Consider the following 26,096-nt stretch of genomic DNA (forward strand, 5'->3'; position numbering starts at 1 on the left):
TTCGCTTCGTTATTCCGCCGGAAAGAGGAGGAACCAAGCAGAAGTAACAGTCATTTAGGTGGTTGCTTGGCTCTCTCCACACCATTGGGACTGCAAACGGCATTGATGACCTTTTGCAATTCAACCACTGTGAAAGCTGTGTTGTACATGTAGCACAGCATATATGCGGAGCCCAAGGCTTGTCTTGGTCACCAACCTTGCATCCGAAGTAAAGATGATATGCCTTCTTCACTTGAGAATTGATACTTTTCTTCTGGTTGGCAAATGTCACTTCCCCACAAATATAGCAAAAATTGTCCGCGGTATTAACACACTTTCGAGGCATTACTGTTCTTTATTGTACGTAAATGGATAAAATAATAAGTTTTATGTAACAGTAGCTTGAACTGTCTCGCACAACGTCTAAAATATTTTAAATGCTGAACCTATCTGATTGGGCTTTATATAGTACACTGCTTACGTCAGCTTCAGCAGCCGCCTGGCATTAGTATAATAGGCCTACACATGTATAGTACACTGCTGACGTCAACTTACTTCAGCAGCCGCATGGCATTAGTATTGCATTGCATCAGAAAATGATGCAATCAACTGTGGATGATGTGAGCATGATGGTATTATGCAATGTTACATCATTATTCCGGATGTTGCTGCAGTCCTACTGGAGAAATTTACACAGTGAAACATAGAAAATGAGGTATATGAATATCATCAAAACGAGAGCCAATACAAATTTTTCACGGTTATATTCGTGTTCGGCACACCAAAATACTACAGATTAGGGCCTTTTCAAGTCAGTAATGATTTCACTGTTGACCAGTGATATTTACCTCTTATGACATGAAGGAGAACGTATCGGACCTACTTTACAGTCCAAGCAAGCTGTAATTGTAATGCATGAATAATGGAGAAGCACGAACACACATACTTTCAAGCACATATATATATATATATATATATATATATATATATATATATATATATATATATATATATATAATATGCGCAAAAATCTTTATTTATTCGGCAGATATATCGTCTGCATTTAACGACCTTTTATATAGCTAATCATTACTTACCTGTAAAATACTAGCACACAATCAGCATAGAAAATGCTCATAAATTGGAATCCCCGACACGATTCTCTCTGCAGCGTGCTCTTATTTTTGCTGTTTTAAGAATACGGATGTTTCAGTGACGTCACTAGGATGGTATCACCCAGTGCGGTAACTCATGGTGTCAACCCATTTGACCTACTTCCTGCACAAAAACTCAAAAAATTTCTAGACAGTAATTTTTGTGTCACCCCCTCTGATGGTGTTACCCGGTGCGGTCCGCACCCCCCGCACCTTCTCCCCCAGTGACGCTGCCACTGGTGTGTTTTAAATATGCGTAATAGTAAATATAGATTGAAACAAAAACTGACTGACGTACTTCACATCCTTCATACCTTGAAAGAGTCACCATATATATATATATATATATATAGAGAGAGAGAGAGAGAGAGAGAGAGAGAGAGAGAGAGAGAGAGAGAGAAAGAGCTTGATAGATAGATAGATAATTGATTGGTAGGTACGTAGGTAGGCTGGTAGGTAGGTGGGTGGGTGGGTTTGAGGTGGGTTGGTAGGTAGGCTAGTAGTTGATATTTTGACATCAGCTATTATTTGTTTATAAACCATCATAAAGAATATTATTTAATCTGGCTGAATTAGAGCCTGCTGGTCAGAGTTAACCAGACGCAGAGAACGCTTCAGAACAAACGCAGCTTCTATTATTGCAAAACATGTGGGAGATCACTTTATCATTTACACTCACACACGTGACCAAACTCTTGTCACATGTAATTTAGTAAACATATAAACACGTTTGCTTAGAAGCACTCCAATTAACGCATTTGAGTGGTTGAAACCGGAGCGTTGCATAAAATGAGCCATATGACAAATAGCTGCATATGAAAATACATCCTCTGATCAGAACAGCATGTGCTTTTCCTTGTGAGCCTTTGTAACAACTGAATGATGCGTGAAATGAGTTGTATTACTGAAGCTAACTGAACTGCGCCTATGGATAAAACTGTAAGTACATTATATTTCCAGCGAACATGAATCTTATATATATATATATATATATATATATATATATATATATATATATATATATATATATATATATATCGACAAGCCATTATACATCATTTGTATAGACATTTAAAAATTGTTGTCAGCATAGTCGGACAGGAGAATCTTAAGGTACCTACCACATTCTCGATGGTAAAGGCAATATGAAGGGCACCATCGCTGACGTGCACAAACTAAAGAGTTCGGTGTAGGAAAATGGTATCAAACGGGGTCGGTGAATCGACTGGTTCACTAATTTTTGTTAAACCTGATTGTAAAGTCAATTATTAAGTTCTCGTCCTAAAGTTTAAACATTAGACTGGCGTTCAAAATTCTTCTAGTCTGCATACTGTGAGTAGCCTGTTCCGGAATTATACAAGCGCCTCTCGGAAATAGATTTATAGTTACTCGATATTATTCCTTGTATCACTAAAACAGCGGCAATATAGTGAAGACATTCCCACCCAAGTAAAACGCGGTTGTGAATTCAGCCTTATTTGATTCCGTAATCATTTTAAAATCAAATTCATACGGGTATAAGTGAAAAGAAATTGTAATGTATGTAGAAACAACATGAGAATTATGGAATCAACCTACTGATATTTCCAAACCGCATTATATGGGGTTGGGGACGGCTTCGCGATATTGTCCACCACCCCCACCACCCAAACAACAACAAAAAACAACTATGCAACTATTTTAGGAAAATAACGACTAACTTTTACTTAGTCTTATACATAGTTCTGGTCAATTCGAGAGAAAAAAAAGATCTGAGCAAGTTCTTGACAATTCGTTACGTCACAATTCTCAGACTTGGTAATTTTTCTAATGACCTGAAACACGACAATTTTCATACCAGACCTTAGGGTTATACAAACAGACTTCTACGCAAAAGTGTACTACAAATCAAACTTAAACAATATGAGCTGAGCATGAAGCTGGGCATGAATGTTTTTTATTTATTAAACTTTCATCACATGTGTCCATGTGCCATTAGATTATTGGGTACGTAAGAAACTTGCAAGAAATGAGGTAAAACGAATCTACTCTTCTTTATTAGTCAGCGGAGAAGGTGTCCGACATATCAAATGTGTTTGCTCACCAAATACTGCCATAACAACACGACACAACATACAGCAAATGTATACACCTAAATAACATGTCTACATGCATAGGTATCGACGTACAGAAACTAGACAGGTATAAAGACTGATATCCAAGTACATAAAAAGGGTAGAACGGGTAGATGAGAATGTGCGTGTATAGGAACACGTGTAAGAAACTATATCTAACTTTTATTTTGGAACACGAATCTTTGCTTTTTTATTTATTTTTCTGGACAAAAAAAGTAAAATGCAAATCGAACCTTTTTTCTTTTTTCATAAATTGCATCAGTTTCGTTTAGATGGAATGTTTTATTCAACAATAAATATAAACCCAGCAGGCTACGACTACCTTTGATTGATTATCTGTCAATAGGACAAAGTACATTTGCAGCAAGTGAGATAATTCGTCCGCATTCTTATTAAAAAAAATTTTAACGTGCATGACCGATCATTTAAACTCTTAACTCGTGTAATCGATAATCGTCTGCGTATGTGCAAAACAAATTATAGTATTCACGTATAATGCATGACAAATTACAACATATGGCAAATTCTTCACATGTATAGTGCATGCCAAATCATAACACGTGTAGCCCAGGATAAATGATATCACATCTATGGTGCATAACAAATTATATTACGTGTTATGACATGACAACTATTAATACATATATGAAATGAAAATTGTAAAACATGTTTAATGCATGCCAAATTATTGCACATTTATAGTGCACGATAAATTATAACATACGTAGCGCATAACAAATTATAACACATGTACAGCGCATGAAAATAATATTACACATCCATAGTACATGCAGAAGGTGTTATGCTCTTACTAAGTCCTTGCTTTTCTACTTGAGAAAAATACAGTATGATCAAACTTGCACAAAACTCATTCAGCAATTATTGACGAAGATCGGGGTTGACATAAACATTCAAATTTGTCCCCAGTATCACTTTGAATTGATTCTTTACCCCTTGTACGTAGTCGAAATACTTTCAGTGGTTCTCCAAAGATAATTCTTTTTTATTTTAACAGAATGACATGCAATTTTCGTTTCATTTTAAATTGTTTGTAAAATATATTCGGTTTATTTAAGAACTTAATTTTGTGATTGGAAGACGACGAATAGCTTATAAATCTGTATGCAGTAAGCTACCCAATCACCATGAAAAAGACACATATCGTCACACATACTCGTTGAACTGACCAATCGCCATAAATAAGACACATATCGTAACACATGCTAATTAAAATGATACACCGCCATAAATGAGATACAAGAGCAATAATTGAGATAAACACATACTCGGTTGTTGCGCATATTCCGCATAAGCAAAGTCCTTTTGTTTTTATTTGGCTTTTGGCTGTTGAAAGTAAAATTTTAATACAACAAAAACTAACGCGTGTTACATAGTGCAAACTGTCCAAGTTTCAAAGCACTAGTGCGGCATGGCGTTCTTGAAGCCAGACTGCACACTATGTATCAGGAAAGAACTAACCACATGTTGCCTTTAATAAACGCAACGAAAGTTGATATTCAGCTGGTGGCAGGTAGTTACGATTTGGCTATTCGCCAATTACTACGATGGCGATCCTATCTACAATGTAGAGCGTCAAAATAGAAAAGAGATTTCCATATCAGTCAATTAAGGTTTGGAGATACCTACATCGCTAGAAAATTAAAGCTGTAGTTGCACAATAATGTAAAATAGGTTACAATATCAAAATAGATATCAAAACAATACAAGTCAGGCCACGTGACATGTTGGTGTTAACAGTAATTTCAGGCCTTTTTCAACACAATACAAGTTGAGATCAATATCACATGGAAACCTTCTAGCACCAAAACCAAGAACAGAGCGATTTAAAATGAGCTTCCAATACTGTGGTACAGTTTTGTGGAACAAGCTTTCACTACATGTAAAATATGCTGGAAATATTAGAGTATTTAAGAAGAGATATCATGAGCATGTATGTGCTTCTAATAGATAATGGAATTTAATATTTTAATACTAAACATGTTAAAGTAAACAGTAATTATTGCTATCTTCATATAATGTGCATTGTTATACTCTCCTTAAGAGGGCCTCAAGGGAGAATAGCCCTTGAATAACGAGTCACAGTCTATAAATAAAACATTATTATTATTATTATTATTATTATTATTATTATTAATTAGTCCATCATTACATCATCATCAGTATCAGTCTTGATTTCCTCCTTTCAGAGATAAAGGATTAAAAGAAATCTAATGCATTAGTTGTATACAATTAGCAGAGGTGTAAATGAGAGGAATTTCTTGGAATCGCAGCTCCCCTTTGTGGATTGTCACAAGAGAACAGAGTACTTATTTTAAACTTAGGCTAACTTCTTTGCAATCCTCCCATTCTTGGTTGTTTTAAACATTATTATTATTCGTTGCAATAAATAATATTTTAATGTATTGTTAAAAATATCGAGCAAGAGCACATGACTATGTTGGTTTCTACCATCACATGTATTCCGAACCTTGATAATTTGAAAATCTACCTTATTACTAAGAAAGGAATACACATATTCGAGATGTAGAGATCACTGAAGCAGTGATCATAAACTTGTATGGCATTAATTCTAACCTTTATCAGAACGTTGTTCTTAGCGGTAACTTTCCTGCTGGTTTTGAAATTTGCCAAACATTTGAGGGTCTTTCAGAAGTATGAATATTTTTAATGATTTTGTGGGATATGTAAGTATTGCACAAGTTTGTAAAGTGCTTGTTTTCATACTTGCAAGTATAATCCTTTATAACGTGGTGTTTCCACTGTATTTTTTATGGAACTATTTTGTCTCTAACAAGCATGTCAATACACCTATAAATGTTATATTCGTTCTACGTACCACCTATTTGGGAATAAAACCTTTCTGCTTTACCTCTTCTGTTTTTTTCTTTTTTTTTTTTCTTTTTTTTTGAAAGTTTTATGTGCGATCCAAATACAACGATTAGTTTTGATGCTGCATTCTCTGGAAGATGGAACAATTTATAAAGAACTCCAGTTTCCTATAATGAATTCCTGATACATTTCTCTTTGTCATCATTAAGCTTTTGCTAATTCCAGACAGTGTTGTGTGATGAAAACCATTCAGAATATTTGGTACAATGATGCTCATATACATCGAGTTTTCTTAAGTCGTTGAAGTGATGTTGGACCAAACATCGCACGTATAAACGGCTAATGATTTCCTGTTTTTTGGAACAAGCTGACTGAGGTTTGAGGATTAGATAGATATAGCTTTATTTGGGTCAAATCTTTCAAGAGTATGGTATAATATGGTGCGTTTAGGACAAGCCCTGTCTGCCTACTTTTGAGGAACATTTCATGATGGAATACAAGGTATACCAACCTGTTTGGTTCTCTTCGAATAAGTATCATATGCTTGCTTTATTTTCTGGTTAAACGTATAGCATGTCCTTTGCTGATTAAAAGCTAATACACAGCTTTAACTACAGTTGAATGTGAAGTTCCAATTTAGGACTACCTCTTACATATATCAATCATCTTTTGCAAATAGACTGATGTGCTTGCAACCAGTTATATCATCGGGTAACTCAGTCCTATTCAAACCCCTGCTTTTCGGTATTTTGGAAATTCTGTTTAGTACTATTACAGCATCTTCTTAGTATGTTGAATACGCTCTTTTTAAATAGTTTATATAATACAGACAACAAGGAAATAGATCTATACTTGTCAGGGTCAAATTTATATTTCCCTCAACCATGAAATATATGAACCCAACTTTTCAGTCGCAAGGAAACACTGGTCTATTATACAATTAAAAAGTGTTGTGATGAATTCTGCGAGTTCTTTCTCCCCTGTAACGTAAATATTTATTTTGAATACTACCAATGTCCGAGGATTTCCTAAATCCGATATGTTTTACGTCAGAGGCTATTTCTTCATAATTACATACTGTTTTAAAAATATGTTCATCAATAAAGAGCCCTCTATAGATAGATAGATAGATAGATAGATAGATAGATAGATAGATAGATAAAAATTTAGAACAATGTCTAGCAAACAGCCCGACATATTTCATCCAGAACAGGCGCTAAATCACAGTCATTTTAATTCAAAACAACATTTGGAAGTATTTGTCGTTCATACGTTGTCTGTTATACAGCCTCCGTAAAAACATATGTATAATGCAGCTGCTTCATCTAAATCTAAATCCACACAATCCAGTGTCGCATATTCTTGAGTATTACTAAATGCAGTTGTATTTTGCTAGCAATAATCTCGTTTAAGTCCTATTGGCCTTCGATTTTCAGAAAGTATCAAGCTCTTATTACGAGCATTTTTAACTTCAGGCTACCAGTATGATTTTACGTCAAGACTAAACTTTTAGGACGGCAATACGCGAGAGCTACATCTTTCATTTTTGATATTGTAATCAATTAGTTTATCATTGTTTGATGAGATTTTAAGATCGATTCACAATTTGTTTAATATTCCATCTACTTCAAGTCGATAAGCTACATGTTTCGCATATACTCATTTAGACTGGAACAGAGATAGAAAGATAGGAGAAAGATGGTTTAATGATAAAAATCATGTTCTCAGTCTTGGTTATGCCTATGGTTGCAATGACAAACACCATGGTCGCAGTCGTGGTCATGCCAATTATCGTAATGATAAACATCATAGTCGCAGCCTTGGTCATATCCATGGTCGTAATGACAATAATCATGGTCTCGGTCTTGATGATGCATATGGTTGTAACGATAAACATCATGGTCGCAGTCTCGGTCATATCTATGGTTGTAAAGATAATCATCATCGTCTCAGTCATGCTTGTAGTCGTAATGATAAACATCATGGTTGCAGTCTTGGTCATGCCATTGGTTATAATAGGGATCACCATAGTCGCAGTCTTGGTCACGTCTATGGTCGCAATGATAAACATCATGGTTGCAGTCTTCAACATGCCTATAGTCGTAATGATAAACATCATATTCACAGTCTTGGTCATGCTAATGGTCTTAATGATAAGCTAAATGGTCCCAGTCTTGGCCATGCCTATGATCGTAATGATAAACATCATAGTTGCAGTCTTGGTCATACCTATGGTCGCAATAGTAATCATAATGGTCTCAGTCATGGTCATGGTCGTAATGATAAACGAAATGGTCCCCGTCTTGATCATGCCTATGGTCGTAAGGATAGATATCATGGTCGCAGTCGTGGTCATGCCAATGGTTGTAATGATGAACACCATGGTCTAAGTCTTGGTTATGCCTATGGTGGTCGTAATGATAAACATCATGGTTGCAGCCTTGGTCATGCAAATGGTCGTAATGATACTCATCATGGTCTCAGTCTTGTTAAGCCTATGGTCGTAATGATAAACGTCATGGTAACAGTCTTGGTCATACCAATGGTCGTAATGATAAATTTGCGGTCGCAGTCTTGGTTTTTTCAATGGTCGTAAGATAAACATCATGGTCTCAGTCTCGGTCATGTCTATGGTCGCAAAGATAATAATCATGGTCTCAGTCTTGGTTTGCCTGTGGTCGTAGTGATAAACATCATGGCTGCAGTCTTGGTCATGCCAATGGTTGTAATAGTGATCATCATCGTCGCAGTCTTGGTCACGTCTATGGTCGCAATGATAAGCATCATGGTCGAGGTCTTGTTCATGCCTATAGTCGTAATAATAAGCATCATGTTCGCAGTCTTGGTCATGCCAATGTTCGTCATGATAAACACCATGGTCGCATTTTTAGTCATGTCAATGGTCGTAATGATAAACATCATGGTTGCAGTCTTGGTCATGTCTATCTTCCTAATGATAATCATCATGGTATCAGCCTTGATCATGGCCATGGTCGTAATGATAAACATGGTCGCAGTCTTGGTGATGCATATGGTCGAAATGATAAACATCATGGTCGCAGTCTTGGTTATGCCTATGGTCGTAATGATAAACATTTTGGTCTCAGTCTTGGTGATGCCAATGGTCGTAATGATAAACATCATGGTCTCAGTCTTGGTCATGACGATCACACAAGTCATCATCATGATTATGTTCCACATACATGTTGCTTCTACCACTTTTTAAATTCAAACTTGAATAATGTTCATTGAATTCATTATCGTCGCGTTCATGATTTACTCTGAATAGTTTCGTTTGGTCATATTTTTCTCGCAGTTTCTACACCCTCGGCCAAACAAAGGGTTTTGCTCTCTATTAGCTTTGCTTCGTTCTCGGGAATAGTTACCAGCATTCCTACTATGGAAATAAGAATCATCGTCGGATGCGTCTCCTTTATAAAAAAAATTATGAAATTATCTCCCATCTTGCATTTCGAAAATAAAAATTCCGAGGTAGTTTTTTCCTGCGCGATATTTCTATAAAGACTTTAATCTTTACGTCGTTGACTAGATACCATGATGAATCCTATCTACGTCATCAAAATGATAAAGAGATTTTCGTAGCGGACAAGTAGGGTTCGTAGAAGTCATCATAGCTAGAACACATTTATATTTTGTCTACCTTTACTGCGAGGCGTGGTCTATCTATACTATGCCCATTTTGGACACATGACTAATCTGTGTTGAAGGTGTCTAGTCCATCATAATCACAACATATTGAATTTCCTATTATACTCAACTTCCTATTTTATTGTATTGCATTATGGAAGAGAGCTAATGACACGAGAGCTTTTATATTTTTGCTCTACACAGGTATTATTAAGTTCCACAAAAGGATAACTATTATAGAGTTTAGTCACGTGTTTTCTTTTGACAAATAAAGCATTACTGATGAATGTATGGCGAGAGGAAATTAAACATAACACTAACCCAAACGAATTTACTGTTGCAGTAAGACACTCATTTTGCACACATTTCATGTCGGCGCATAATCAATTTTGCATTGCTAACTGTTCGTGAATGACACAGTCAATGCAAAATTCCTTCTGTATGTTTATATGTGAAACGGTTATTGGAAAAGGCAGAGAATTTGCAAAACTATTATACACAGCGATTCGTTTTGAACTAGGATTATCTACTGATGGAGAAGAACCCGGAAAAATCCCGGTACCGACTCACGCGAAGATGCTGACAAATTTTCCCACATACCGACACTGGCCGAGCCTGATACTCGAATCCACCCGACAGAACTGAGATGGCTGTCATTGGTAAAGACGTGTACCTTAGATCACTCGTTTAACGGAGGCCCCCCCCCCATATATATATATATATATATATATATATATATATATATATATATATATATATATATATATATATATATATATATATATATATATATATAGACACAAACCATATCACTTTGCTTTCTGTACTACTGCACAGAATCAGTTCAGTCAATACCAATTTTCTCACTGTCATCCCAGTCTTGACCGGTTTGAATCATAACATTGATTAATATGTAATGTATTCCTGTTTCAGTGGACACACTTCTTAATTTAATAGTTGTTTCATAACTTTATCACATACATTGGTGCTGTCCACATAATACTGGAGTTAGAAAATTCGACCAATTTCAACTCATGTTAAGCTCGTACTATGTTGTTGAGAACCCTCATGTTCCGCTATGTTCTGACAAATACTTGCTCTGTGTCAAATAGTGACTATCAGCTAGGCATCGTATCTTTTACACAAATTGAGGCATTTAACCCAGAAAGATGTTAATTTTTGTGATCATATTGAACTGACAAGCAGGTCATAAAATATCATTATCCTGGTATTTTTGTTACCTTCCTGTAAATGAATTATACGTATGTTTTGACATTAAGTGTTCCATGGTACTGTTAACTTCATGTAAATGACGTGTTCATTGGTTTGGACTACAAGTGTTCGATGATGTTTTTAACGTCCTGCAAATGACATGTTCGTTGATTTTGACAATCAATCCTCGATGATACTGTGTCTCACAGAGCAATGTATTTTTAAATAGTTTAAAATATATCTAGCATGTGTCTCAGATCAAATTTTCCCGACAAACACTTGAGATTGTTAGACGTATAAAAATGAATGAAAAATACAATAGTTATAGAGAAGGTTGCGCTGGGTTTAGTAGAGTAACACAATCCCCATCTTTTAAATAGCAAACAGTACAATTGATGGTAATGAGAGCAAGACAATCGCTCACTTAATTGTAAGTGATCTGCGCGACTTACGTTTTCTTGTTGTGGTATGCAGGGTTAGGGACATAACACCAGTGTTGACCGAGAACGTACATATACATTCCATGATCTATACGACATGAATCATCCAGAAATAAGACAAAACTTACACACGGGTGGGTGTACATACGGATGGATTGGTATTGCTGGTTTCAACGGATGGTGTATAAACATAGTGGTGAAAAACAATAATAGGTCCAGTAAACCGTAGTTCATCTAATCGAAATTAGGCACATGTAATAGTTCTTGTTGATATCACAATGTGTAGTCTCTTAAATAATGAAAACTCCTAGATAGCTTTGTGTTTATGGAACACAAATGCGCCACCATGGTGCTGGAGAATTGACCTAAACACCAAACGTAAGCCAATGAGACAAAGAGACGGACAGGAAAATTAACTATAAGTTTCCCGCCACTGTCGTGGCATTGCATAATAAATCTACATTTATTAAAGTATGTTATCAGTGTGTGATATTTTATTTCAGTTCATGTTGAGCCTAGCTGCTACAGATTATGCTACACAAGATAATTTGGAATATGCAGAAATAAAAATGACCACACCTGATTTCATGTACACCAATGAATCGGAGCAGAATGAGGACGAGCAAGAGGTACGTAGACATGGTTTCAAATAAGAGGTACGTAGACATGGTTTCAGATAACCCGTGACGACTAGAGTTTCCATGTTCATAGTTTGGTACAAGTGTGGTTTCCGGAAACTTCTTTCATCACACCATGTGAGTACAATCGTATAACTCCTACTCTAAACATAGATCATGGTGTTAAAAAAAAATGTATGCTCGCAACATTGATACAGTTTCAAAGGCTCCACCTTGGATTGTTTGCTCTATATAGTCAATGATGTATTATTTTAGTTTGTTATGATATATGCGTAAGAAGTCCTCATCAAGAAAAACAAAAAAATGAAAAGACGTTTCTAATTCAAATTAACGTTGAAATTAGCTTATGCAACCTACAGAATCCAGACCTATTTATTTCGGTTTCTTTTGGTTTGGTTTTACTATTATTTGAAAATTGTGACTTGATCTGTAATATTTAGCTACATTACTCTCGATGTTTGGCCAATAAAAATGATTCAAGACCTTGTGGTAGGTTTTATTGACAACTAAATGACCAACCAAGGGGCCCCGAGTGGCCGAGTGGTTTAAAGCGATCTCCGTTATGGATCACTGCCATCTCACCTCTGTCTGCGTGGGTTCGAGTCTAGGATTCGACCAATGTGGGTATGTGAGAAAGCTTGCCAGTAGCTTCTCGCGGGTCGGTGGTTCTTCCCGGGGTTTTCCCGGGTTCTTCCTCCACCATTAATACTGGCCGCCATGCATAGCCTATCGTGTGCTGAAAAATGGCGTTAAACCCCACAACAACAACAATGACCAACCAAGGGTGTTTCATGGGTTAACGTAACTAGTATTTAACTCCCCTTACCCCATTAGGTGGAAACCTCAGTAGCCGGATTTCGTTTGTTTTCGTTCGCATGGTCAACCGGTCTCCTAGAAATCCATTGCATCAAAGTTTTTCATCCATCTACTTAATTGGTTGTTGGTACATTAAGTTTAAACTTCGTTAAATATAGCAACGTAGTATATGCTACATTTTTGCATTTTATAGTGCATTTATTGCGATTTGCACTTTTTTCCCTTAGTTGTAAGAAAGGTGACCGTATTTTATTGTATATTGACAGCCCATAAGACGTTTAACACAACAGGATCACATATTTTAAATTTATTTCCAGTAACAATTGTTATTATTATTCATTTTTAGTTGCCGCTTTCTTATTGTCGATCGTATTGCGATCGGTTTTCTTATTTCCTTCAGAGGTGCGTTGACATTTTTGTTTGCCGTGCATATATCATTCATATTTATTTATCTTCGCACTTTTATCTTTTCAGGTATGCAGAAACTTTTAAGCGTGGAAGGATAATCACGCAACGTTTATGTCGGGCTTTAAATATTAGTCTTCAAATACCTGTAAAGCATGATTCTCTTGTTCGGAGTTGGCATGCGTCATAACCCTGGCTAAACAGCTCAAGGTTTTAGTAAAGATATTCAAATTTAAATCTTCCAATCCAGATAACGTAAGCCTACGCCCTGACTCCTGTTCAATAAATTGCTTTGGGGTGCGAAGATGCTTCCCCCACCTGTCAAAAAAATATATGCTATCACACCCACCCGGGAGCCACGAGACCCCTGCATCTGTGGAGACCTTGTCGTGCACCGATGATATAAGTTTCGAAGCACGCATATTCAATAAAATGAATAATGCTCTGTCGACCAGAATGTCGAACATTAGAAAGGACAATTCGGCCTCTATTTAGGCTGTCCTCTGGGTTTAAGTTCGGCTCCCCCTCCCCGATTTATTTCAGTTCGATGATAAGAAAGGGATTTTGGGGGTGTATTCTGACTTTGTCGGCCGACCCAGCTAGTCAAACTTTCCTTTAACAATGCCTAATGTCCAAGTTGCTGACCTAATAATCCAGTCGTCTGGAGATCGATATATGAATCGAAGTTAGCAGACGATGTCATTTAGTGAAAGTATAGGTCAGGCCATCCAGGATAACGGCAGGCTGTCCATCCAGCTGAACCAACTTTATCCATGCCGACTTTATTTAGCAATCCAGAAGCCCATCCGACCAAGATGACAACACAGATTCAGTTAACAGCACCGGCTACATCGTTTTAACTGATCACGAGCGCCGTACCGAGCCAACCAGCCATACTACGCCATCCGTCATTGTCCGCGCGACGACAACTATTAACCCCAAGTAAATTTTGCAATTCTCCTAGACTGCTATTATTGGCCATTGTTGGCACTTTCTACAGACAGGTCATTTTAACACGAGTTGAAGATGCATGCGTGCACTATCCTTGTACTGCGAAGAGGACGCTTCTGTGGAATCCTGCTTTTGCTCGAATATACATGAGAAGTCTGACCCCGCAAAGGAGCGCACCGAATTTAGTTTTCAAACTGCGGTCGATAAATTATAAAGAGTACTGTCTCCTGTCGACTGTCTTACACCCGCAATGGTGAACAACGCTTACAAAATGAGAGATTCCTTGCATATAGAAGAGGCGAATGAACATCCATCATTCCGATATTTGGCAGTCGTCTACGATCGCTCGAATTTATGAAGTCTTTCTGAAAAGATATGCGCTCTAGACAGTAGCGATGCCTCTTTGTTCGGACCGTCATCTACCAGCCGCTTTTCACCCAACTGTTATCAGACCGTCACCATCTGACGGAAGTTCCTACAATGGATAAAGTAAAGATCTGCTGGCTTTTAATATATCCGCACCACTTTTTAATAAGGTGGACCAACACATTTTCACTGCAATTTCGAAATCGGTTAGGAACGTCGTTTTGATCTAATCTCTTCTCACTTTGGCATCCGTAGCCATTTATGGCTTGGCGGAAAAGGCAGCCAATTATCATGCTGCATCTCCAACCTGATGGATTGGGTAGCACACCACGATAACAAATGCTCCTACCAGGACTCTGTGCAGTTTAGACCTGGTTCGAATGAATTATCGTTTGCGGTTGTCATCACTCCGATAGTACCACAACACAATCCCGCGATCTTCCCCTCGTGTTTGGGGGCCGATAATAGGCGGTGCAGGAACTGTCACTCAAGATGTAAATCGATAACCCCTTCTTGACGTGCCCCCGCTAATAGTAGTCTCAGAGAAGGGACGATACACGCCAGTGTAATTATTCTCAAGCAATACCATTCTATAGGGGTCATGCTAGTAGCTGTCAGTCTTATCCATCTATTTCTCGCAGACAATTAGGGGAGGAGAAAGAAGAAAACAAGCCTCCCAATAATACACTGTGGTTTGCCCTCCGCGACAAGTATCCCTCCCGGTGAGCGAAAAGTTCCCACATAAAGACTGATTGATCGAGTTAGTTTTGTAGGGTCGCTGGATCTCGTTTGTGCATCCCCTCCCATTTCGTCCAACCCTTTCATGAGTTACATTCCCATCATGGACGAGAAGACACTAGTCACAACAAAGACATTTTGACCTCCTGAGCGATCGATCCCGACAACGCTTAATGGCCATGTTCCCAAAGTGGAACCTGTTGTGGGTCTTAACAAGGCCCAAATCAAATCAGTTAATGCTTTTATTTAGAATTCCATGAAGCAGCTATCACAAAATGCGTTTCTTTTTTTTAGCTCTCCATTCCGCTTCAAGGCTGAATGACTACAGTCACATTCCACAAATCCTAAATATGTAGAATTTCGATCAGTCACTTGAATGACGCAGCCTCGTTTCATCACATAGAAACGTCCGTCGCCTGCTGTAATCAAAGAGTAACATTACGTCCCGCTCTATCCTGAAAAGAACAGAGTTTATAGGATGCGGTCTGTGCTGTCAGAATATACCTAAAATGCACGAAGAACATACAGTCTGGACGCTAGGGACTCATTCCTTTACTTATGGCAGGAAAACGAGATATTCCCCGTCCTCAATCCGTCGCAGCTTGGCTCAAGAGAGTTATTACTCTGGTCTCTCACAGAATAAGAGGAAAATTAAGAATATTTCAGCCCACGAAATCCGGACCATCTCAGCTAGCATGTCGTTTGAAAGCAATGTATTCCGTTCGACACATAGTTGAATCAGTTTGCTGGCATCCACGGTCCACCTTTCAGGGCTTCATCTTGCGTGACATGACTTCTCAACAAACAGAGTCGGTACTCTGTCCGCGGTCCAAACAATCACCATACAAAGCCAACACCAATCATAGTCGGGTTAGAACCTCAAGCTTTGATGTGTGGTGGAGTCCACAGAGCCCTTTGATGCACACTCATGACCGGAGTGATTCGTTTGTGCTAGTTAAATTTTGAAGAATTTCATCTTTCTAATGGTGTATTTATTACGGCCTACGGGTTTGATCAGGCAAAAGGCGGATACTCAGTATTTCGCCTCCTCTGCTCCAATCGTTACTTTGATCAAGTAACGTGTTTGAAATAGATAGTAACATTTTTAAAGAAAATTATATTTATCCGATAGATCAATTACCGTTAAGCCATCCTGTCATCCCTGGAATGCGAGCATCCTGTTTTATGATTGGCTGAAATTGAAAACGAACGACATCCAGCTTACGAGCCGCCACCTAGCGGGACAAGGAGAGCTAATCTATAAGAGTTACTCCACTCGGTGCATATTATATACAGACAAAAACACATTTTCACGTCTATAGGAAGGTTGGATTCCGGAAGCAGCATAAAGTAATTCCAACGCTAATATGATCGGGTAAGTATATCAGAGAAACATAATTTACTATAAAAAATTTGCTTTTCAAAATTGACCATGATACAATTGAATCTTTCATGTGGTTTTGTTTCCCTTCGATTGGAAAGTTCTGATATTATTACATGCCGGTTACTACTCTATGCAAAACAGGCCGAAAAATTCTGGGAAAAACTATCGTTTATAAAGGAGAGCTATATATATATATATATATATATATATATAATATATATATATATATATATATATATATATATATATATATATATATATATCTTTTTCACTGAATGGCCACGCAAAGCAAACGGAGACAAAGAGGTGCAAAGAGAGCGGAGAACAAATGTGTAATATAAATTATGATATACCCAATGGGTTACCAATATAAAATATAAAAATTGAAATAGTGTACGTAATGGGATGTTCCAATACAACGTCTATGTGCTTTCATTTCTTCGGCGACAATGCTGTATACCCATTCTAGTGTCCTGATAAGGCAGTTCGGTAGATTTAAACTAAACTAGAAGCTTCCACAGCCAGGCAAGTTCCGACATATTGTCAAATAGATGACACCTTTCTGCAAATCTAATACTTTTCTGTCTCATTATTTAAACCTTCTACCTCCACACATGAGGATATAAAATATGTTCTTTCTACTATTTGCAGGCGTTCACAATCAGAGAGAGAGAGAGAGAGAGAGAGAGAGGGAGAGAGAGGGAGGGAGTTTATAACGACAAAGATATTGCCGTTCTCATGCTAATCATTATAACATTTATTATTAATGGTAATTGGATTTGAATGCTTAATAATCCTAGGTCAGAGAGAAGCTTAAAGATATTACTAATTAATTTGTTTACATCGATGGCTGTAGAAAACTCATTGTTATAAGAAAGCTTACATTTTCAGCAGGTATACAGTCCGAAGAAGAAGATTTTATTTTCGAATATTAGATAGATAACTTAAGAATATTGAAAATATATTTTCAATGTATGCAGAATCAATATACATAACTGATCGTTTCTTAAAGGTTTATTGCGAGACAATTTTTTGTTGTTGTTGAAAATACAAAAAAAACGTGTGCTAGAGAACGGTTATATTTTGAGAATATATACGTTTACACCTTCACTACTCAATTTTATGAGCCTTAATATAAAATATAATGATACACAACTATATTTGTTGAAAGCACATACATAAAAATGAACACATAAGTACCGTCTATGTCCATTCTGTTAGGTATTATATGTCCCCATATCCCCTTTCTAATGCACACACACATACCACACACGCGCGATCGCGTATTAAAAAATGAATTCTTACTGCTATAGCATCTTTACAAAATCATAAACTACATATCAAAAATACAAAAACACAAACACAAGAGCACTTATAACATAAGAGACAAGAAGAGAGCCTTGTTGCCAGAACATGCCCAACAGTTGGCAAACGAGATTAAGAACAAGTACACATTACTGATGGTTATGGTATAGTGCATAATGAAAGGCTAGTGTGTGTGTGTGTGTGTGTGTGTGAAAGAGAGAGAAAGAGAGAGAGAGAGAGAGATAATCGGATAAATACTGTGAATATATTGGACAAAATGGTACGAAACGATAATAGTCATAACTAAAACATCCTTTTAGGTATCATAACATAATATAATATACCCAGTAATTGCGTAGGAAAAGAAAATGTTCTTTCTATTATATACCAGTCATGCTTCCTAATCGAAGCTTAGAAGATTAAACTCACTCTTCAACTTAAAACTCTGCCCCTTTTCAGCTTAAAACCCTGCCCCTTTTCAGCTCGAAACCCTGCCCCTTTTCAGCTTAAAACCCTGTTCCTTTTCAGCTTAAAACCCTGCACCTTTTCAGCTTAAAACCCTGCCCCTTTTCAGCTCAAAACCCTGCCCCTTTTCAGCTTAAAACCCTGCCCCTTTTCAACTCAAAACCCTGCCCCTTTCCAGCTTAAATTCACCCAGCATACGCTGATCATATAAATATCATAGACCAAAGAATGCGATAGAACTGGGCTGATCTATTCTGTCACTGTAAATTACATTTTTTGGGCATTTTGTAAACAGTTTACCCTACCCGAACACAAAGCAAGTCCGATTCAGCAATGCATCATAGAGGTTTTATTGATGTTGCTGATGAAATAATCGGAAATAACTTCAGAGATACACAAACGACGTCCGGTTAAATAGCATTGGTATGCATACTATTTAATGCAGTTTAGTTTTTTTGTTCTTGCTTACAAAGTGTTCGATTTTGTTGCTATAGGTATAATTTACACAATCAAGTGTATTATGGCATGATGGATAATATATTTTCACGCGTGGAAATATAAAGATATATATTAACATGTGAAAATATAGGAATGAAAAAAATATAACACTTATTTCACCAGTACGTTTCTACATTTCACAATTAACTATATGATACAATGAATTATTATTTAAACAAAATATTGACTTTTGTGTCAATTTTCTATTCAAAGAGGAGGACGGAAAATTAGGAGATAATATGATCTGTGGTTAAAATTGGTTCTAATTTAACGATCAAATAACATAAACTGCGCTGCTGCTATCTGCGGGACTATCACCAAACGTTCGCACCCGAATCCTGACACTACTAGTAACATGAATCATGTAGTCCAATCAGAAGTGAATTATGGTTCAGTCAAAATTAGAGGTGTGATATTTTAGGCTAAACTTGTTACAGGAAAAGTGCGTAAATTTTCAAATCATTACATGGCATTATGTTACATTCTGCAACTGGTAAACGCAACTTCAAATGGCGTTTTCTTATCAAGACAGGTTTTTACGAATTAAGACCGATTAATTTATAATTATCTTGGTCATTTCATTATCTGTATTTCTAAGAGCTGAATATATGCAAAGTTGTCTTTCTAGTGTTTATGATTCCTATCTAAGTAGAATATCTACAAAGTATTCATTTAGAACATATTGTAAGATGCATACATTAAAAGTATACAATACAGTCAAAACAATGTTCCGTGCAAGGAAACAGGGGTATCCAGTTGGATCTGGCAGGTGGCAAAATTTAGACCTATGTAATATAAATTTTGAATTTCGTGCCTTACAAGATAAACGCAATGAATTTCACTCTCTTTGTCAATCTTAATATTTTCGCTGACACAAGAAATCCATCATAAGCAAGAAATATATTTAAAAAATATTAATGCATATACAATTTAGTGAGTAGCTAAATAAACCAAATATTAATGTACAGATTAGATTAAATAATTTTATAGGACTAATACTTAACTTCGATCATATTATTCCCGTGTGAAGTTCGACTAGCTAGCCTATTTTAATTTCATCCATTTGTTTTGCATATTTAAAATATTGATAAAAATGTACAATCTCTCCCCCCTTTATTTTACCTTTCATTATTTGCTATAACACTATCATCATCCTCTCTCTCTCTCTCTCTCTCTCTCTCCCTCTCTCAGCTGTATCATGCTGAGAATACGGCAGCTAAGTTCCTTTACGAACGACGCAAGTATCAAACTTGCGACTTGAATTACGATCTAAACGGTCTACCATCTACCAGTTAGACTATCGTGGCTCCAAAGGAAGAGCGGAAGCGAAATCTGATCCAGTCTACATGAACGCTACTTGTTTGTTCATTTTTCTGTACGTAATTTTAACCGATGTATGAGAATATATATCCAATCTATGACTAGGGCATTTCATTCGTCTCAGCCTTTCTCAGGTTCTGTTATCGTTACGTTGCTAATCTCAACAGTTTGCTCCATCCAGATTGTAACCAGATATATACGTACATGAGGGTATAAACACTGTGCTTGCAAATAAATTTCAGATATTCAAAAACGGAATTTACAATGAAGACGATATTATTGTCCTTATAATAACAATAATCATTACAAACGTTATTAGTGCTTAATTGATTTGACTTCCTAACAATCGAAAGGCTAGATTCGAGAGACAAGTGTACAGATATTAATTATTAATTAGTTATCGATGAAATAATTAAATAATTGAGAAACACGATTTTTTTTTCTGTTTTTCAGAGGAATCTTAGAGATATCTAAATTACAAATGTTGAATTGGCAAAGGATTTCTTATTGTTTTAATTAAATACAGCTGATAATATATTTAAAAAGGAACCAAAAAGTCTATTCATTCAATAATCATAATATCTTAATATCTTCCATTTACTGTGCATGATATAGTCTGTAATGTGTTGAAAGTGCTTTTATGACGCAAACAACAATAAAACAACAAAAGGCCAACATCATGTATACTGGATTAAGCTTTGTCGGATTCTATCTTTCGCCACCACCCCCACCCCGCATATATTAAGCAATGAAGTCTTACTACAGTATAGTATATCTTAAAAAACCGTAAATCAGTTATATAGATAAAACGCTGGACAAAAAGAACTCTTGCTGGAGAGGGATATTCTGATCAATAGTTTGGATGTACATGACAGATTGGGATGATATGGCAATATACAAGTATTCTGAGTGTTCAAGAAAATAGAATGATATAATCTGCATGCATAACTTTCTGTTATTTAACAACTACATTTGTATGTATTAGCACAATTTAGATACTCCTCTCTTGCATATTGGTTTTATATTTCTGCAAGATATCAGTATTGGAAAAGATAATGAAATTGGTCACCCATATCTTGTGAGACACTAAGTCACAACTCTTTTTCAGATATATTCAAAATCTTCCACTTCCATATCCTGATAGAAGCAAATGGCTCACCATGCTCAACATGTTACAACTTTTACACTTGTGTGACCAAAATGGATGAAATTTAAAGGAATTTAAAAGTATCCATTAAGTTCTACTTTAAGAAAAATCAAGACACTGGTATGTCAAGAGGAGTGGATCAAGTATGAGGAGGGAAGAGGCTGTCAATGAGACAATCAATGATGATTTAGTCCTAAATTGCAAAGAACTAAGCGGTATAGATAAATGGCAGATATTACAATTGCATACACCATCAACAACATACGTTAACATAATATCTGTGCCAAGGATTTGTATGCAGTCAAATCAATAAAAGATTAAAAATAAATTGCACAATGATTATGGTAAGGAAGACTATACCGTCAGCATTAAAAAATCGGTATTTGATTGTCTGAAAATTGTCAATACAAACCTTCTATCCTGATGTGTGGAGCTATCTGGTTACACTACTGATGGAAATACATATGGAATTTAGCAAATGTGTGTAATTGGTTTGCAAAGTAATGATAATAAAACCTGATTCAAGCTGCTAAATTAGAGTCAACTGAACTACATTTTAGTCATTGGACTGTATCACCTGTTGGCACAAATTAGTTAATAATGTTTGTAGCTGGTAACTTGATAATAGATTATTAGGCAGTCAAATTACTAAAACAAAATGCATTTTGTATCGATTATTGTGAGTGCAGTACCGTTGTCATTAATACTCTCTTCCCCCTTCACCCCCCTCCCCTCTCTCTCATGTTAAACTTATTAACAAGTACAGACGTTCTGTCTCCAATATGGGTACAATAACGACAAAGTAAAATGTTTATATCTGCAAGAACTGTGTAATCGACAGGACATCATGATGATACACGAACTGCTTAACTTACTGCATATGACGATGATACGATATCTGTGCAATGCAATGGACATGGTGCTTAGCAGAAATGTGTAATGCACTTGGCAAGGTCATGGTACAAAACTGGTCATGATGATGATGCCAGAACCGTGTAACCTAATGATCATGATGATGATACCAGAATTGTGTAGACTACTGTTCATAATCATGATACCAGAACTGTGTAATCTACTGGTCATGATGATGATGCCAGAACCGTGTAATCTACTGGTCATGATGATGATGCCAGAACCGTGTAATCTACTGGTCATGATGATGATGCCAGAACCGTGTAACCTAATGATCATGATGATGATACCAGAACCGTGTAATCTACTGGTCATGATGATGATACCAGAACCGTGTAGACTACTGGTCATGATGATGATACCAGAACTGTGTAGACTACTGGTCATGATGATGATACCAGAACCGTGTAATCTACTGGTCATGATGATGATACCAGAACCGTGTAATCTACTGGTCATGATGATGATACCAGAACTGTGTAGACTACTGGTCATGATGATGATACCAGAACTGTGTAGACTACTGGTCATGATGATGATACCAGAACTGTGTAGACTACTGGTCATGATGATGATACCAGAACTGTGTAGACTACTGGTCATGATGATGATACCAGAACCGTGTAATCTACTGGTCATGATGATGATACCAGAATTGTGTAATCTGCTGGTCATGATGATGATACCAGAACCGTGTAGACTACTGGTCATGATGATGATACCAGAACCGTGTAGACTACTGGTCATGATGATGATACCAGAACTGTGTAATCTACTGGTCATGATGATGATACCAGAACTGTGTAATCTACTGATCATGATGATGATACCAGAACTGTGTAGACTACTGGTCATGATGATGATACCAGAACCGTGTAGACTACTGGTCATGATGATGATACCAGAACTGTGTAGACTACTGGTCATGATGATGATACCAGAACTGTGTAATCTACTGGTCATGATGATGATACCAGAACTGTGTAGATTACTGGTCATGATGATGATACCAAAACCATGTAGACTACTGGTCATGATGATGATACCAGAACCGTGTAGACTACTGGTCATGATGATGATACCAGAACTGTGTAATCTACTGGTCATGATGATGATACCAGAACCGTGTAATCTACTGGTCATGATGATGATACCAGAACTGTGTAGACTACTGGTCATGATGATGATACCAGAACTGTGTAGACTACTGGTCATGATGATGATACCAAAACCGTGTAGACTACTGTTCATGATGATGATACCAGAACTGTGTAGACTACTGGTCATGATGATGATACCAGAACTGTGTAACCTAATGATCATGATGATGATACCAGAACCGTGTAATCTACTGGTCATGATGATGATGCCAGAACCGTGTAACCTAATGATCATGATGATGATACCAGAACCGTGTAATCTACTGGTCATGATGATGATACCAGAACTGTGTAATCTACTGGTCATGATGATAATACCAGAACCGTGTAGACTACTGGTCATGATGATGATACCAGAACCGTGTAGACTACTGGTCATGATGATGATACCAGAACTGTGTAATCTACTGGTCATGATGATGATACCAGAACCGTGTAATCTACTGGTCATGATGATGATACCAGAACTGTGTAGACTACTGGTCATGATGATGATACCAGAACTGTGTAGACTACTGGTCATGATGATGATACCAGAACTGTGTAGACTACTGGTCATGATGATCATACCAGAACCGTGTAGACTACTGGTCATGATGATGATACCAGAACCGTGTAGACTACTGGTCATGATGATCATACCAGAACCGTGTAGACTACTGGTCATGATGATGATACCAGAACCGTGTAGACTACTGGTCATGATGATGATACCAGAACTGTGTAGACTACTGGTCATGATGATGATACCAGAACTGTGTAATCTACTGGTCATGATGATGATACCAGAACCGTGTAATCTACTGGTCATGATGATCATACCAGAACTGTGTAGACTACTGTTCATGATGATGATACCAGAACCGTGTAGACTACTGGTCATGATGATGATACCAGAACTGTGTAGACTACTGGTCATGATGATGATACCAGAACCGTGTAGACTACTGGTCATGATGATGATACCAGAACTGTGTAGACTACTGTTCATGATGATGATACCAGAACCGTGTAGACTACTGTTCATGATGATGATACCAGAACTGTGTAATCTACTGTTCATGATGATGATACCAGAACTGTGTAATCTACTGGTCATGATGATGATACCAGAACTGTGTAATCTATTGGTCATGATGATGATACCAGAACTGTGTAGACTACTGTTCATGATGATGATACCAGAACCGTGTAGACTACTGGTCATGATGATGATACCAGAACTGTGTAGACTACTGGTCATGATGATGATACCAGAACCGTGTAATCTACTGATCATGATGATGATACCAGAACTGTGTAATTCACTGGACAATCTGATTATACCAGAACTGTGTAACGTACTGGACAAGGTGATGATATCAGAACTGTATAATGCACTCGACAAAGTGATGATACCAGAATTATGTAATGCACTGGACAAGGTGATGATACCAGAATTATGTAATCAACTGGACAAGACGATGAGATCAGAACTGTGTAATGCACTGGACAAGGTGATGATATCAGAACTGTATAATGCACTGGACAAAGTGATGATACCAGAATTATGCAATCAACTGGACAAGGTGATAATATCAGAACTGTGTAATGCACTGGACAAGGTGATGATACCAGAATTATGTAATCAACTGGACAAGGTGATGATATCAGAACTGTGTAATGCACTGGACAAGGTGATGATATCAGAACTGTATAATGCACTGGACAAAGTGATGATACCAGAATTATGCAGTCAACTGGACAAGGTGATAATATCGGAACTGTGTATTGCACTGGACAAGATGATGATACCAGAACTATGTAATCTACTGGCCAAGATGAAGATACCGAAATAAATAATCTAATGGTCAATATGATGATACCAGAACTGTGTAATTTACTGGTCAAGATGATGATACCAGAACCAAGTAGTCTACTGGTCATGATGATGATACCAGAACTGTGTAATCTACTGGTCAAGATGATGATGCACGAACTGTGTAATCTACTGGTCAAGATGATGATACACGAACTGTGTAATCTACTGGTCAAGATGATGATACCCGAACTGTGTAATCTACTGGTCAAGATGATGATACCCGATCTGTGTAATCTACTGGTCAAGTTGATGATACACGAACTGTGTAATCTACTGGTCAAGATGATGATACCCGAACTGTGTAATCTACTGGTCAAGATGATGATACACGAACTGTGTAATCTACTGGTCAAGATGATGATACACGAACTGTGTAATCTACTGGTCAAGATGATGATACACGAACTGTGTAATCTACTGGTCAAGATGATGATACCCGATCCGTGTAATCTTCTGGTCAAGATGATGATACACGAACTGTGTAATCTACTGGTCAAGATGATGATACCATTACTTTGTAATTTACTGGTCAAGGTGTTGATACCATAACTATGTAATCTAGTGGTCAGGGTGGTGATATCTGAACTATGTAAACTTGTTGGTCTAGATAATGATACCAGAACTACATAATTTAATAGACAATGTGATGAGGGAAGGACTAACTTGGCTGTGAAAGCAGCTTGATCCGGTTGGGTCGAGTGAACTTCCATTGTTACAACTGATATCAAACTTG

The 26,096-nt window shown here is 37.1% G+C and overlaps 1 protein-coding gene across 3 annotated transcripts in view; it reads left to right on the plus strand.

Moving 5' to 3' along the window:
* Positions 1–1,660: 1,660 nt before the first annotated feature.
* The window catches only part of LOC149771053 (cardioacceleratory peptide receptor-like), a 56,030-nt gene continuing 31,594 nt past the window's right edge, over positions 1,661–26,096 (plus strand). For 2 of the 3 annotated variants that reach the window (XM_089948899.1, XM_089948901.1), the window contains exons 1-2: positions 6,511–6,598; positions 11,901–12,026. In XM_089948899.1, the coding sequence (XP_089805025.1) occupies positions 6,584–6,598; positions 11,901–12,026 (141 nt within the window). In that variant the 5' untranslated portion in view covers positions 6,511–6,583. Of the gene's footprint in view, positions 2,073–6,510; positions 6,599–11,900; positions 12,027–26,096 lie in introns of those variants that run through there. The other variant, XM_089948900.1, reaches the window with a different exon arrangement.

Source organism: Sinohyriopsis cumingii, unplaced genomic scaffold, assembly GCF_028554795.1.
Source record: "Sinohyriopsis cumingii isolate HCF-2022 unplaced genomic scaffold, ASM2855479v2 utg002136l, whole genome shotgun sequence".
Lineage (NCBI taxonomy): Eukaryota > Metazoa > Mollusca > Bivalvia > Unionida > Unionidae > Sinohyriopsis > Sinohyriopsis cumingii.